The sequence below is a fragment of the Phyllobates terribilis genome, unplaced genomic scaffold, assembly GCF_046119375.1.
Source record: "Phyllobates terribilis strain yellow unplaced genomic scaffold, ASM4611937v1 Scaffold_3__8_contigs__length_932513732, whole genome shotgun sequence".
NCBI lineage: Eukaryota > Metazoa > Chordata > Amphibia > Anura > Dendrobatidae > Phyllobates > Phyllobates terribilis.
The window spans coordinates 884,637,373-884,650,171 of record NW_027362763.1 but is presented as its reverse complement, the minus strand read 5'-3'; the positions used below and the strand labels follow the sequence as shown (position 1 = coordinate 884,650,171).

Sequence of the window (12,799 nt, the reverse complement as noted above, 5' to 3'; positions counted from 1 at the left end):
TCCGATATCAGGAAATATCGTATCGGATTGGATCGGGCCGATACCCAAAAAGTATCGGATATCGCCGATTCCGATACCGGAAACCAATGCAAGTCAATGGGACACAAATATCGGAATGAAAATAAACCCTTTCTTTCCTTGTAGGTTAATTCTACATGAAGTAAAACAACTAAGAATAATGTAGAATGACATGAAAAGCCGGCAATTCATCAGCGGCATACACCGGTACCCGACAATTTACAACAGAAAGAATAGAGCTTCACATATAGATTAGATAGATAGAAACATGTCAGCCACATATATAAGAAGTACAGTGACAGTGTTGCTTACTGTACTTGTCATTTAGTGTAAAGGATTTATTTAAAAAAATAATAGTGTTTTCATGCACCGTCTCTTTAAGAAAGCCGGCCGGCAATTCAGCATCTGTACCCGACAATTTATAACAGAAAGAATAGAGAATCACACATAGATTAGATAGATAGAAACATGTCAGTCACATATATATGAAGTACAGTGACAGTGTTGATTACTGTACTTGTCATTTAGTGTTAAAATAAAGGATTTATTTAAAAAAAAATTGGCGTGGGGTTCCCCTTAATTTTAGGCTCTAGCGGAGGTTAAGCAGACAGCTGGGGCAAATGTTTGAAGCCTGGGAAGGGGGTAATACCCACGGAGCTTCCCAGGCTACTAATATCAGCCCCCAGCTGAATACCTAGCCTTTACTAGCTATTAAAATGGGGGAACCCCCCAAAAAAAATAACGTGGGGTCCCCCCTAATTTAATAGCTAGCACAGGCTAGGCAGACAGCTGGGGGCTGATATTAATAGCCCAGGAAGGGTGCCATGAATATTGGCCCCCTCCCAGGCTAGAAACACCAGCCGTCAGCCGCCCCAGAAATGGCGCATCCATACCCAGTGAGCCACCGCACCAGGGCCCTGGATGAGTTGGGTACAGCGCCAGAAGATGGCGCTTCTATGAACGCGCCATTTTCTGGGGCGGCTGCGGACTGCAATTTGCAGCGGGTGGGGCCCAGAAAGCTTGGGCCTCCCTGCGCTGCGGATTCCAGCCCCCAGCTGCCTTGTTGTACCTGGCTGGACACAAAAACAGGGCGAAGCCCCACGTATTTTTATTTTTTTAATTATTTCATGAAATTCATGGAATAATTAAGAAAAAAAGGGCTTCCCTATATTGTTGTGTCCAGCTAGGTACAAATAGGCAGCTGGTGGTTGGGGGCAGCCCGTTCCTGCCTGCTGTACCTGACTGGACACAAATATAGGGCGAAGCCCCACATAATTTTTTTTTAATTATTTCATGAATTTCCTGAAATAATTAAAAAAAAAAAAACGTGGAGCTTCTCCCTATTTTTGTGTCCAGCCAGGTACAACTAGGCAGCTGGGGGATGGAATCTGCAGCGCAGGGAGGCCCAAGCTTTCTGCCCCCCGCTGAAAATTGCAGTCCGCAGCCGCCCCGGAAAATGGCACGTTCATAGAAGCTGGATGCTGTACCTGGCTGGCATACAAAAATATGGCGAAGCCCACGTCAAAAGTTTTGGGAAAAATTAATTAAAAAATAAATAATAATTTAGGGACTGCATCTTTATTAACTCCTCAAATGTCATTTAGTGTTAAAATAATGGATTTATTTTAAAAAAAAAATGGCGTGGGATCCCCCATAATTTTAGTCTCTAGCGGAGGTTAAGCAGACGGCTGGGGCAGATGTTTGAAGCCTGGGAAGGGGGTAAAACCCACGGAGCTTCCCAGGCTACTAATATCAGCCCCCAGCTGAATACCTAGCCTTTACTAGCTATTAAAATGGGGACCCCCCCAAAAAAAATGACGTGGGGTCCCCCCTATTTTAATAGCTAGCAAAGGCTAGGCAGACAGCTGGGGGCTGATATTAATAGCCCAGGAAGGGTGCCATGAATATTGGCCCCCTCCCAGGCTAGAAACACCAGTCGTCAGCCGCCCCAGAAATGGCGCATCCATAGGATGCGCCAACTCTGGCACTTAGCCTCGCTCTTCCACGCTGCCCTGGTGCGGTGGCAGGGGGTAATAGTGGTGGGGTTCATGTCAGCGCCAGCTGCCATGAAGCCCAGGTTAGTAATGATGGGCGTCTATAAGACACCCCCATTACTAACCTACAAAGTGTTAAAAAGAAAAAACACACTACACCCAGAAAAAAATTATTATTTTTAGTAAACTAAGAATTAAATAAAATTGTGTGTTTTATTTCAAATAAATTGTTACCTGTCCACGTTCCTGCGCTGATCTCCCATGCACAGCTGTCACATCTGGAGATGGTGACAGCTGTGCATGGCTGCTGTAAGCTCACGCTGCCGGGAACACGTCCGCTCCCGGCAGCGGGAGCCACTGACTGAGGTCACCGGAGTGAATTCAGGCAGCGCAGCTCTGGAGACCTCCTTTACGGCACTGCTGTACCGTGGGAATTTCTCACGATACAGCAGGGCCGTAAAGGAGCTAACCGGAGCAGCGCTGCCTGAACTCCGGTGAACCCTTACGGCCCCGTCATTCTAGCGGCGGCAGCGGTTCAGAGCGGTCACATTCTATGTGGCTGCTCTGAACTGGAGATCTTCGTGGGACACTCGTGGACTGCTACGGAGGGGTAAGGATAAGGTTGTGGTTTATTTTATATTTTATTACAGGAGATCGATGGCTTCGGGGAATTAGGTGTCTAGGTGAGTATAGGTGTATTTTTTTTATTTTTTACTTTATTTTAGGTGGCGATCGGCTGGGACAGGTAATGTATGAACTAATTTATTGTAGGTAACCACTGGCCACCAATGACATGTATCTAACATTTATTGGGGACACAGTAGGGCAATTTAAATAGCAGGATCAGTCTGATGGGAACTACTGCTCCCATCGAGCTGATCCTGCTGGCAGGAGTGGACGGGGGACAGACATAGGCCGATGGGAGTAGTAGTGTGACATCGGCCTATGTCTGCCTGCACGCACACACCCGCACAGACACCGCACACATCGCACAGACACCGCGCACACACACTAATCATGACGGGCTGATGGTCTGGGAGGTGAGGCTGACCTGTGCGGCCGTGGGAAAGTTCATGTGAGTTCATGCAGTCAAGCATGAACTCACATGAACCCTCTGAGGGCAACGCGGCGACTTCAAATGAACAGCTGATCGGCATCAGCTGATACCTCAGCTGTTCATTTGAAATAACCGGCGGGAAAGCGCAGCACAGAACGGGAAAGCCGGCGGTGAAGTCTTTTCACTGCCGGCTTCCCCGCCCGGGTCCTTCACTCCCCGCTCCTTGGAGCTGCGCTCCCCGCCCGGTCCTAACTTACGATCGGGATGGGAGGTGGCGAGGGGAGCGGAGGATCGGGGTGGGAGGCTGCGGGGAAGCAGTATGGGGCTGTGTGATTGTTTAAAAGCCGGCAGCTTTATACCGCCTGCCAGCTTTTAAACAATCAGGAGAATTCTCCCCCGCTGGGATGGCATTCTGATGACAGGCTGGATCGCGCTGCCATCCAACTTGTCATCCTTCACAGACACTGCAGAGCGCTGGCATTATGGGAACTTCCGATTCCGGTATCCGATATTGTAAAAGTATCGGAATTAAGTATCGGAATTCCGATACCGCGAATATCGGCCGATACCCGATATTTCAGTATCGGAATGCTCAACACTACTGCTGACTTGTTTTTCTGTACCCACGATTTCAGCTTTGCTCTACAGACTGAGTGGTCAGCAAATTGTGTGTACTTTAATGGTAAAATAAAAATCCTGTAATAATCCAGATTTTCATACTAATTATATGGCTGGTCAAAAAGCCAGTTGTCATATAGACATCCAAGCATGTAATGTGTGTGCACCTACAAAGGGATTGATCTACTGTTCCCCTCTAATGTGAATTGATCATAAAGCCCAACGCAACACAACCCAGATGCATAGCTTGCTGCCACTGTTTATGGGATGTCTGTGGGTGAGAAGTCCCAACAACTCTTCTTTGCAGCAGTCATTGTGAAACACTCCAGGAAAGGCTATAGATTATTCATAAATTTGATACTTGTAAGCCCCAAGTATTAATCATTCATTGTACAATTTCAAGGAACTAGAAGTAATTTTTCACTTCTAAGTCTTTTTCTTTCATTCAGTCCTTGGATCAGGTTTCTAGAACTAACCATCCATTCATTAGGCAAATGTGAGGTCTCTGAATTTACAGAGAGTAATAGGAGTGAAGGACAAGGAATAATTTAAATACTTCATTTTTTTAATGCACCTTTAAAATCAGAAGTGCATATGCCTACCATTTGAAGGTTTTAATTTTGTGCTGTCATGTTACCTTCCTATAATTGTCCCAAAATGCTCTTAAAAGAACAACTTTATTAAAAAGTGTTCTCTTTTCTTAAACTTTCTTTGGCCTAAATTTGTAAACTATGCTGCCTTTAGAACACACGGAGTGTATGTAGGAGAGAAAATGTACTTTTACACTGCAATCACTCTATGGGCCCGAATTGTGAAGACTGGCGTGAACGTCTGTCTTGGTGAAATGTGCTTGAGTCATACAGTATGTTCCTAAACTGGTTGTGTGTGTAGGTAGATAGATAATCAGGCGTGTTTGACAAGTGGTATGCAGCAAAAGTCCCTGCTGGATTAATACTTATGGCATGGGAAACACCGCCGCTCTTCATGCCCTTATCCCATCTCTGCCCACTTTGGAACAAGAACACCAAAAGTTCCATAATTCTAGCGCCGCCTCCAGTTGTGTTGCAACTTTTCAAAGCCTTTGTGACAAAACTGCTTCTTAGCTTAATCAGCCAGATGTCTAGATTTTATAAGCCAAGAGAAATGCACTATTGTTTGTGTTGACTTTAGAACTTGTGTGTTTCTTTGGCTGGTCAAGAAGGACAGACCAGTATTTGTATAACCCTGATTGTTGTCTTCTCTTGGTTCTGAAACAATGATGCTTACTATGCTAATTGCATATTATACAGTGCTGGCCAAAAGTATTGGCACCCCTGCAATTCTGTCAGATAATACTCAGTTTCTTCCTGAAAATGATTGCAATCACAAATTCTTTGGTATTATTCTCTTCATTTAATTTGCTTGCAAGGAAAAAACACAAAAGAGAATGAAGCAAAAATCAAATCATTGATCATTTCACACAAAACTCCAAAAAAGGGCCAGACAAAAGTATTGGCACCCTCAGCCTAATACTTGGTTGCACAACCTTTAGCCAAAATAACTGCGAACAACCGCTTCCGGTAACCATCAATGAGTTTCTTACAATGCTCTGCTGGAATTGTACACCATTCTTCTTTGGCAAACTGCTCCAGGTCCCTGATATTTGAAGGGTGCCTTCTCCAAACTGCCATTTTGAGATCTCTCCACAGGTGTTCTATGGCAGGGTTCCCCAACTCCAGTCCTCAAGGCCCACCAACAGATCATGTTTTCAGGATTTCCTTAGTATTGCACAGGTGATAATTCCATCACCTGCACAGGCAATAATTCCATCACCTGTGCAATACTAAGGAAATCCTGAAAACATGACCTGTTGGGCCTTGAGGACTGGAGTTGGGGAACACTGTTCTATGGGATTCAGGTCTGGACTCATTGCTGGCCACCTTAGAAGTCTCCAGTGCTTTCTCGCAAACCATTTTATAGTGCTTTTGGAAATGTGTTTTGGGTCATTGTCCTGCTGGAAGACCCATGACCTCTGAGGGAGACCTAGCTTTCTCACACTGGGCCCTACATTATGCTGCAAAATTTGTTGGTAGTCTTCAGACTTCATAATGCCATGCACACGGTCAAGCAGTCCAGTGCCAGAGGCAGCAAAGCAACCCCAAAACATCAGGGAACCTACGCTATGTTTGACTGTAGGGACCGTGTTCTTTTCTTGCCTTTTTTTTTTTTTTTTTCCTGTACACTCTGTTGATGCTTTTTACCAAAAAGCTCTACTTTTGTCTCATCTGACCAGAGAACATTCTTCCAAAACGTTTTAGGCTTTCTCAGGTAAGTTTTGGCAAACTCCAGCCTGGCTTTTTTATGTCTCTGGGTAAGAAGTGGGGTCTTCCTGGGTATCCTACCATACAGTCCCTTTTCATTCAGACGCCGACGGATAGTACGGGTTGACACTGTTGTACCCTCGGACTGCAGGGCAGCTTGAACTTGTTTGGATGTTAGTCGAGGTTCTTTATCCACCATCCGCACAATCTTGCGTTGAAATCTCTCGTCAATTTTTCTTTTCCGTCAACATTTAGGGAGTTTAGCCACAGTGCCATGGGCTTTAAACTTCTTGATGACACTGCGCACGGAAGACACAGGAACATTCAGGTCTTTGGAGATGGACTTGTAGCCTTGAGATTGCTCATGCTTCCTCACAATTTGGTTTCTCAAGTCCTCAGACAGTTCTTTGGTCTTCTTTCTTTTCTCCATGCTCAATGTGGTACACACAAGGACACAGGACAGAGGTTGAGTCAACTTTAATCCATGTTAACTGGCTGCAAGTGTGATTTAGTTATTGCCAACACCTGTTAGGTGCCACAGGTAAGTTACAGGTGCTGTTAATTACACGAATTAGAGAAGCATCACATGATTTTTCAAACAGTGCCAATACTTTTGTCCACCCCCTTTTTTACGTTTGGTGTGGAATTATATCCAATTTGGCTTTAGGACAATTCGTTTTGTGTTTTTTCATTGAAGACAAATTAAATGAAGAGTAATACCAAAGAATTTGTGATTGCAATAATTTTCAGGAAGAAACTGAGTATTATCTGACAGAATTGCAGGGGTGCCAATACTTTTGGCCAGCACTGTACTAAAGCCAGCTAGATGTTGATTTAAAGACCCCCCCCCTCCCCCCCCCCCTCCATGCAAAAACGATAGAAGCGTTTGTCAATCTGGCACGAAAAATGCATGTAAAATCCGCATGCGGTTTTCCTGCCAGGGAGATGTGGAAAAAATATGCAGCATTTCTTCATCGTGGGCACTTAGCCTCAGCCCTGTGGAATAATACCCTCCCTAACCCTTGCCCTGTCGATGTGTACTTTGAAGAACAAATGTGAACTATTTAAGGACCATATGCCTCTATAGCAGGCAGAATTGAAAGACTTTACAAGGAGAATCAAAGATCAGACTCTCTTCAGACCATCAGCTTGGTAGCATGGCTTTATCCAAAGAGACACAGATTTGGATTCTACATGATTCTGGCCTATGGGTATATGGCCCTGACTGGAAAGATATGGATCTGCTCCATTGACCATCAGAGCCCATGGATACATTTGGGGAGACCAGGTTAGGACGATTAAGTCACCTGACCCCCATGGATATGTTTGTGGTTGCCAGGTTGGACCCTTCAGTCGCCTGGAACCCATGGAGGCATTTGGAGAAGCCAGATTGGGACCAGCTGGACATCTGGCCCCATGGAAACTCTCGGAGGCCAGGGTGGGCCCCACGGGTCTCCTAGCCTTGTACCTCAATGGACTATCTGCTTCCTAAGCTTGCCGCTCTCTCCTCTGTGGGGGACCGCCAAAAGCTGGGGGCCACTGATTGAGGCAGTTGACCCTGGAAGTTCGAGTTGCAGCTGTTCTATCCCTGGTGAGCCAGCGGAAGGTTGAGCCTGTGTAATGCTGTACCATCGTGGGTATTTGCTTGGACTGTTCTGTGTTTGTCTGTTTTGTGGTTCAACAAAAGTATTGCCACACTGTTTTACCCTCACCCTGTGTTGTCTGAGTAGTATTATGCCCATGGAAGACCCCGTATCTTCACAGCCTTCTACACCAGTATATGTAGGCGTAAAAGCTTTGAATCGGGCCCTATGTCTTCTCATAAATGGGCATCCATTGAAAAAAAAATAGGGGTTAAAAATTCTTACTAGTGTAGCTGGCACCATGGTAGGATAAAATGACGGAATACGGTGCTTCCTCTTATTGGGAATAATGATTAGGATCTGAATGGAGCTGTAATATTGGCTCATACATGTTGGGTTATGCTAAGCCAAACTGTGATTTAACAAAATCTGAGTGCTAAAAGGAATGCAGGCTGCCGAGTTTCTAGCTTTTGCTGTTCATGAGTCAGATTTGGGATTTTCCTTATAAAACCATGCTTATCAGTTTGGAGATGTGACAACTTGGTTATTTTTGCAATGTACAGAAGCTCTGAACAGATTTACATCTGTCTTTAAAATATTTTCCCGTTGTAATAGTATTCTGTTATGGAAAATTAATTATTTTATGTCTTCCCTTTAAACACTCATTATTGCATTTCAATTTAGTTAATTACGTAAAGGCAGAAAAATACAATTTTAACCCCTTATTGGCCTCGGGCGTATTAGTACGCCCCAGGCCATCACCCCCAGTTCAGTGAGGGCTCCAGCGCTGAGCCCGCACTGAACCGGGCACATGTCAGCTGATTCTTAACATGTTAAATGCTGCTGTCAATCTCTGACAACGGCATTTAATATTGCCGCGCCGGAAGCGTGGCATTAGCCCCGCCCATTGGTGACCCAGTCACTTGATCGTGGGTCACCGATGGGTGGTCAAGACAACCCTGGGTCTGCAGCAGACTCAAGTGGTTGTCATGTAAAGATTACGGTGAGTGTCACCTAGTGGTCGGCGCTCATAGTACAGGAGCATTTCTGCTACATAGAGGTGATCTGCTGATCACCTCTATGTAGCAGAGGCGATCAGACAGTTGCTGCTTCTAGTCTCCTATGGAGACTATTGAAGCAAGCAAAAAGTGTAAAAAAAATAAAAATTAAAAATAATGTTTAAATCACCCCCCCATTCAAAATAAAATAATAAAAAATAAACTCCTCATACACATTTGGTATCGCTGCTTTCAGAATCGCCCGATCAATATAAAAAAAAAAGAATTAATCCGATCGGTAAATGGCGTAACGAGAAAAAAATTCTAAACGCCAGAATTACATTTTTCTGGTCACCGCAACCTTGCAATAAAATGCAATAACAGACGTTCAAAACATCGTATCTACCCCAAAATGGTATCAATAAAAAACCTCAGCTGGGCACGCAAAAATAAGCCCTCACCCCAGATTCTGAAAAATGGAGACGCTAGGGGTCTTGGAAAATGGCGCCTTTTTTTTTTTTTTTTTTGCAAACTGTGGATATTTTTTTTCACCACTTAAATAAAAAAGAACCTATACATGTTTGTCTACGAACTCGTAATGACTTGGAGAATAATAATGGCAGGTCAGTTTTAGCATCCAGTGAACGTGGAAAGAAGAAGAAAAACCACAAAAAACTGTGGAATTGCATTTTTTTTTTTGCAATTTCACCGCACTTGGAATTTTTTCCCCGTACACGATGGGGTAAAACTAGTAATGGCATTGAAAAGTACAACTCGTCCCGCAAAAAATAAGCCCTCACATGGCCATATTGACCAAAAAATAAAAACACTATGGCTCTGGGAACCAGGGGAGCAAAAAACGAAAATGCAAAAAAAAAAACACCCAAGGTTGCAAAGGGGTTAATATTTTAGCTAATATGCATAAAATTTGAATGGTCTAATGGTGCACAGTATAGCTTTAAAAAGGTAGGGGGAAAAAGTATAAAGTAAAATTAATGCCTGAAAATAAAGCAATAAATACGATTTTCTGCACAATGCAACTTCCATCTAAGTTGTCATATCTATTTATCTATAGAGTACAATATAAAAAAAAAAAAAAAGCTGCTCCCAAACAACATCATATTCCTTGATTTCTATGTTTTTGTAGTATTTTGCATCTTTTCCCTGTTGAAAAATTGTGCAGACTAAATCTGAATTCATACAGCATGTAAGACATATATTTAGGCTTAAAATCAAGGAAACCAGCACTGCATTTTCATGTGCTTAAAGAGTAATCTGCGTTTCATTTCTATTACATAAATCAATAGTATACATGAAAATAAGCAACTTTGTAATAGCTTTGAAATCTGCTTCTTTCTCTGCCAGAATTGATCAGTCATTCTCAAAATTGGGAGTTAAAATCTGTATTCAGTGAAGACAGATTGTTACATTGCGGAGATAGGAAATGGCCTCTTCTAGTGATACTGTTCTATAGGGGAGAAGGGAGCAGCTGGCTTTAGCTTCTCCCCATCCTATCTACATAGAATTGTATCAGTAGCAGCTGCCATCTCCTCTCATTAATGAGGAAGTCTTCACTGAATACAGATTTTACCTCAGAATTGAGAATTTTGAGTGACCAATTCTGGAAGAGGAAAAAAAGCTGATTTCGAAGCTATTACACCTGAAAATAAGCAACTTTTAATCATTTTTAATTTCGTAAATCAATATTACAATGGCTTTTACTCTTTAAGTCCTTGTAGCATTTCTGTAGCACAGTGGTGGGTAATTGATTTTCCCACAGGTCTACATGAGTCACTGAGGAGGACCTAACTTAATCCTGCTTAATATTAAGTGATGCAAATCAATATAAAATTAGAATTAATAATCATAATTAAGTCTGACTAGTTATTACTGCTAATACATGTTACAGTACGACCTGTTGGTTTTGATTAGCTGCTACAGATAATACATATAAGTTTGTATAAAGCGGTAAATCATAGAGCTTGTTATTCAGCCCTTCTGTTCTGAATAACCGCTCTTAATACAATATTGCCCACAGTCCCCACACAGCCTGACTACACAGTATGATGTCCCCACAGCCCCTAAGCAGAATATCCACATGCAGCTATTTTTTACAGTATTATGCCCCCATGCAGAATGATGTACCTACTCAGAACACCCCTCCCCCACCACCTCTCGCAGAATGATGCTTAAAAATAAAAAACGTTACTTGCCTAATCCCATTTTTCCCTGCAGTTCCCATTTGCGCGGTGTACTGAGGCACTGCTGGCGCGATGTAGTGACTCCATCATGCCTGCTACCCTCTAGTATTTTTGCTTTGGTCAGCACATAGTCTTCCAGACTACCAGTAATTGTTGGGTCTAATTCTCTCAAATGTGTATGGTGATGTTTTGAGAAAGTAGGATTTCTTGATGCAGCAGTGACGAGGAGATGGAGCTTTTGTGGGAACTTAACTATGGTTAAAAAAAAAAAAAAAAGTTCAGATGAAAAATTACGAGTTTATATTTTGACTGTAATTTTTTAGTTTAGCTCTGAAAAATCCCTCTTAATTATTCTGATGTAATGTATCCATATGTCAACATCCGATGTATAAATGTTTTATTTTTATTTTTTTTTTCAACCTATAGGATTTTATCAACCAACTTTTGTCCAGGATACAAGGCATGCGGAAACTGAGTCCACCTCAGAAAAAGGATATATAAATTGGTCATGACCACTTCTATTGCAAAAGACACAAGACCACAAGCTTTTTCAAGGCAACTTAAGAACTCTACATATTGCTGTTTTATGGTGGGGTGGGGTATACCAAGATGTAGTTCTTAACTGAATACTTGTTTTTGTGGTAGTTTAATAATAATAATAAATGCATTTTTTGTATTTTTTTTTTTTAATAATGGTCATAATCTCATCAATTATGTTTGGAACTTCCCTTTAAAAATATAATTCAACTGTTTTTAAAGGTTTTGCCGTTGTTTATGTAACAATGAAGCACTGAAGTATATTTCTCACCTTTTGTGGATCCAACCATAGATCCATAGTTGCAAGATTTATTATGTTGAGATCTGTTCACACTGACTTATCCCATCAGTCTGGTTCTGATGTTAAAAGCATGTATAATGCTGAAGGTTTCATTATTCAAGGCATAAAAACTCCAGGATTAGACCTGCTACCCCAGTCTTGGGATCTCCTCTATAACCTAGAAAAGAGTCTCTGTAGGAGTAGTTATCCTCATGGTGGACTTGAGCAGTTGTGTTCTTTAGGTGCCGTGGGCTTTCGTCTCAATGGCTGCCATTTAATTTCTTTTGCAGCAGCCACCCAAGAAGGCTGTTGGCTCTAAGCTTGGGATTGTATTATATTTAAAGTGCTCTCTTCTGACATGGAAATTTATGTTGTATTGGCATAACCTAAAAATTGCAAACCAGACTGCCGTTCCCAAATGAACACAAAATGGGAAAAGATTTGCACCTTAACGGACATACAGATTTATACAACTTTAAATTCTATGCAAAAAGGTCACTTAAAAAAAAATACAATAGTAAATCTAACTGATAGACTTGCCTTTTGCAGTCTGAATAATTGCGTCGTTCTTAAAAATAATTTTTTAGTTTGTTTTTGTCCACACAAGTAAATCTTTGTAGTGGATTTTGCCATTCTGGCTCTTTATCAGTGTTAGATTGGCCTTTTTCGACTTGTTTGTTCTGCTTTCATGGAGATAAGGGCAAACACTGTAATAATGGGTTTACGATCACTCCAATACCTCTGAATATTTTAATTTCTTTTGTTACAGATACAAGTGTCTTTCAAAACCTAGAAATAAGTGGTTGTACGTGTGGATGTTTCCTTTAGAAAAAAAAATTCAATTTTTACATTATGTTGCCAAAGGTGTTACCTTTTTTATCCAGAATCATAAAGACCTTTTCAGGTTTACAATTCATTTCATTGTTAACATAGAGTAAGGTTACCAGCACTTTATTGAAGATATTTGAAATAACGTTGAAGAGGATGTATCACCAATTCCATGGGATTGAGGTGCTGAGGTTAAGATGATGGCAATCATAATTTTATTTTTTTTTTAGTTGTAAGAAATAATAATCTGAATATGTTTTAGACACTTTCATGTCTCAGAATTGCTGATACAACCTCTTTAACAGCTTTAAAGCACTGCGTTTAAAAATAGGCTTGTTCTGTAATGCTTCTATGGTTCTGCCAAAGTTAGAATGATTTTATAGCA

General features: G+C 41.8%; 1 protein-coding gene across 1 annotated transcript in view; it reads left to right on the top strand.

The window, feature by feature from the left end:
* PPP1R14C (protein phosphatase 1 regulatory inhibitor subunit 14C) overlaps positions 1-11,472 on the top strand; it is a 71,113-nt gene extending 59,641 nt beyond the window's left edge. Inside the window, exon 4 of the mRNA XM_073672681.1 lies at positions 11,196-11,472. Within this exon, the coding sequence (XP_073528782.1) occupies positions 11,196-11,270 (75 nt within the window). The 3' untranslated portion in view covers positions 11,271-11,472. The remainder of the gene's footprint in view (positions 1-11,195) is intronic.
* The last annotated feature ends 1,327 nt before the right edge of the window (positions 11,473-12,799 follow it).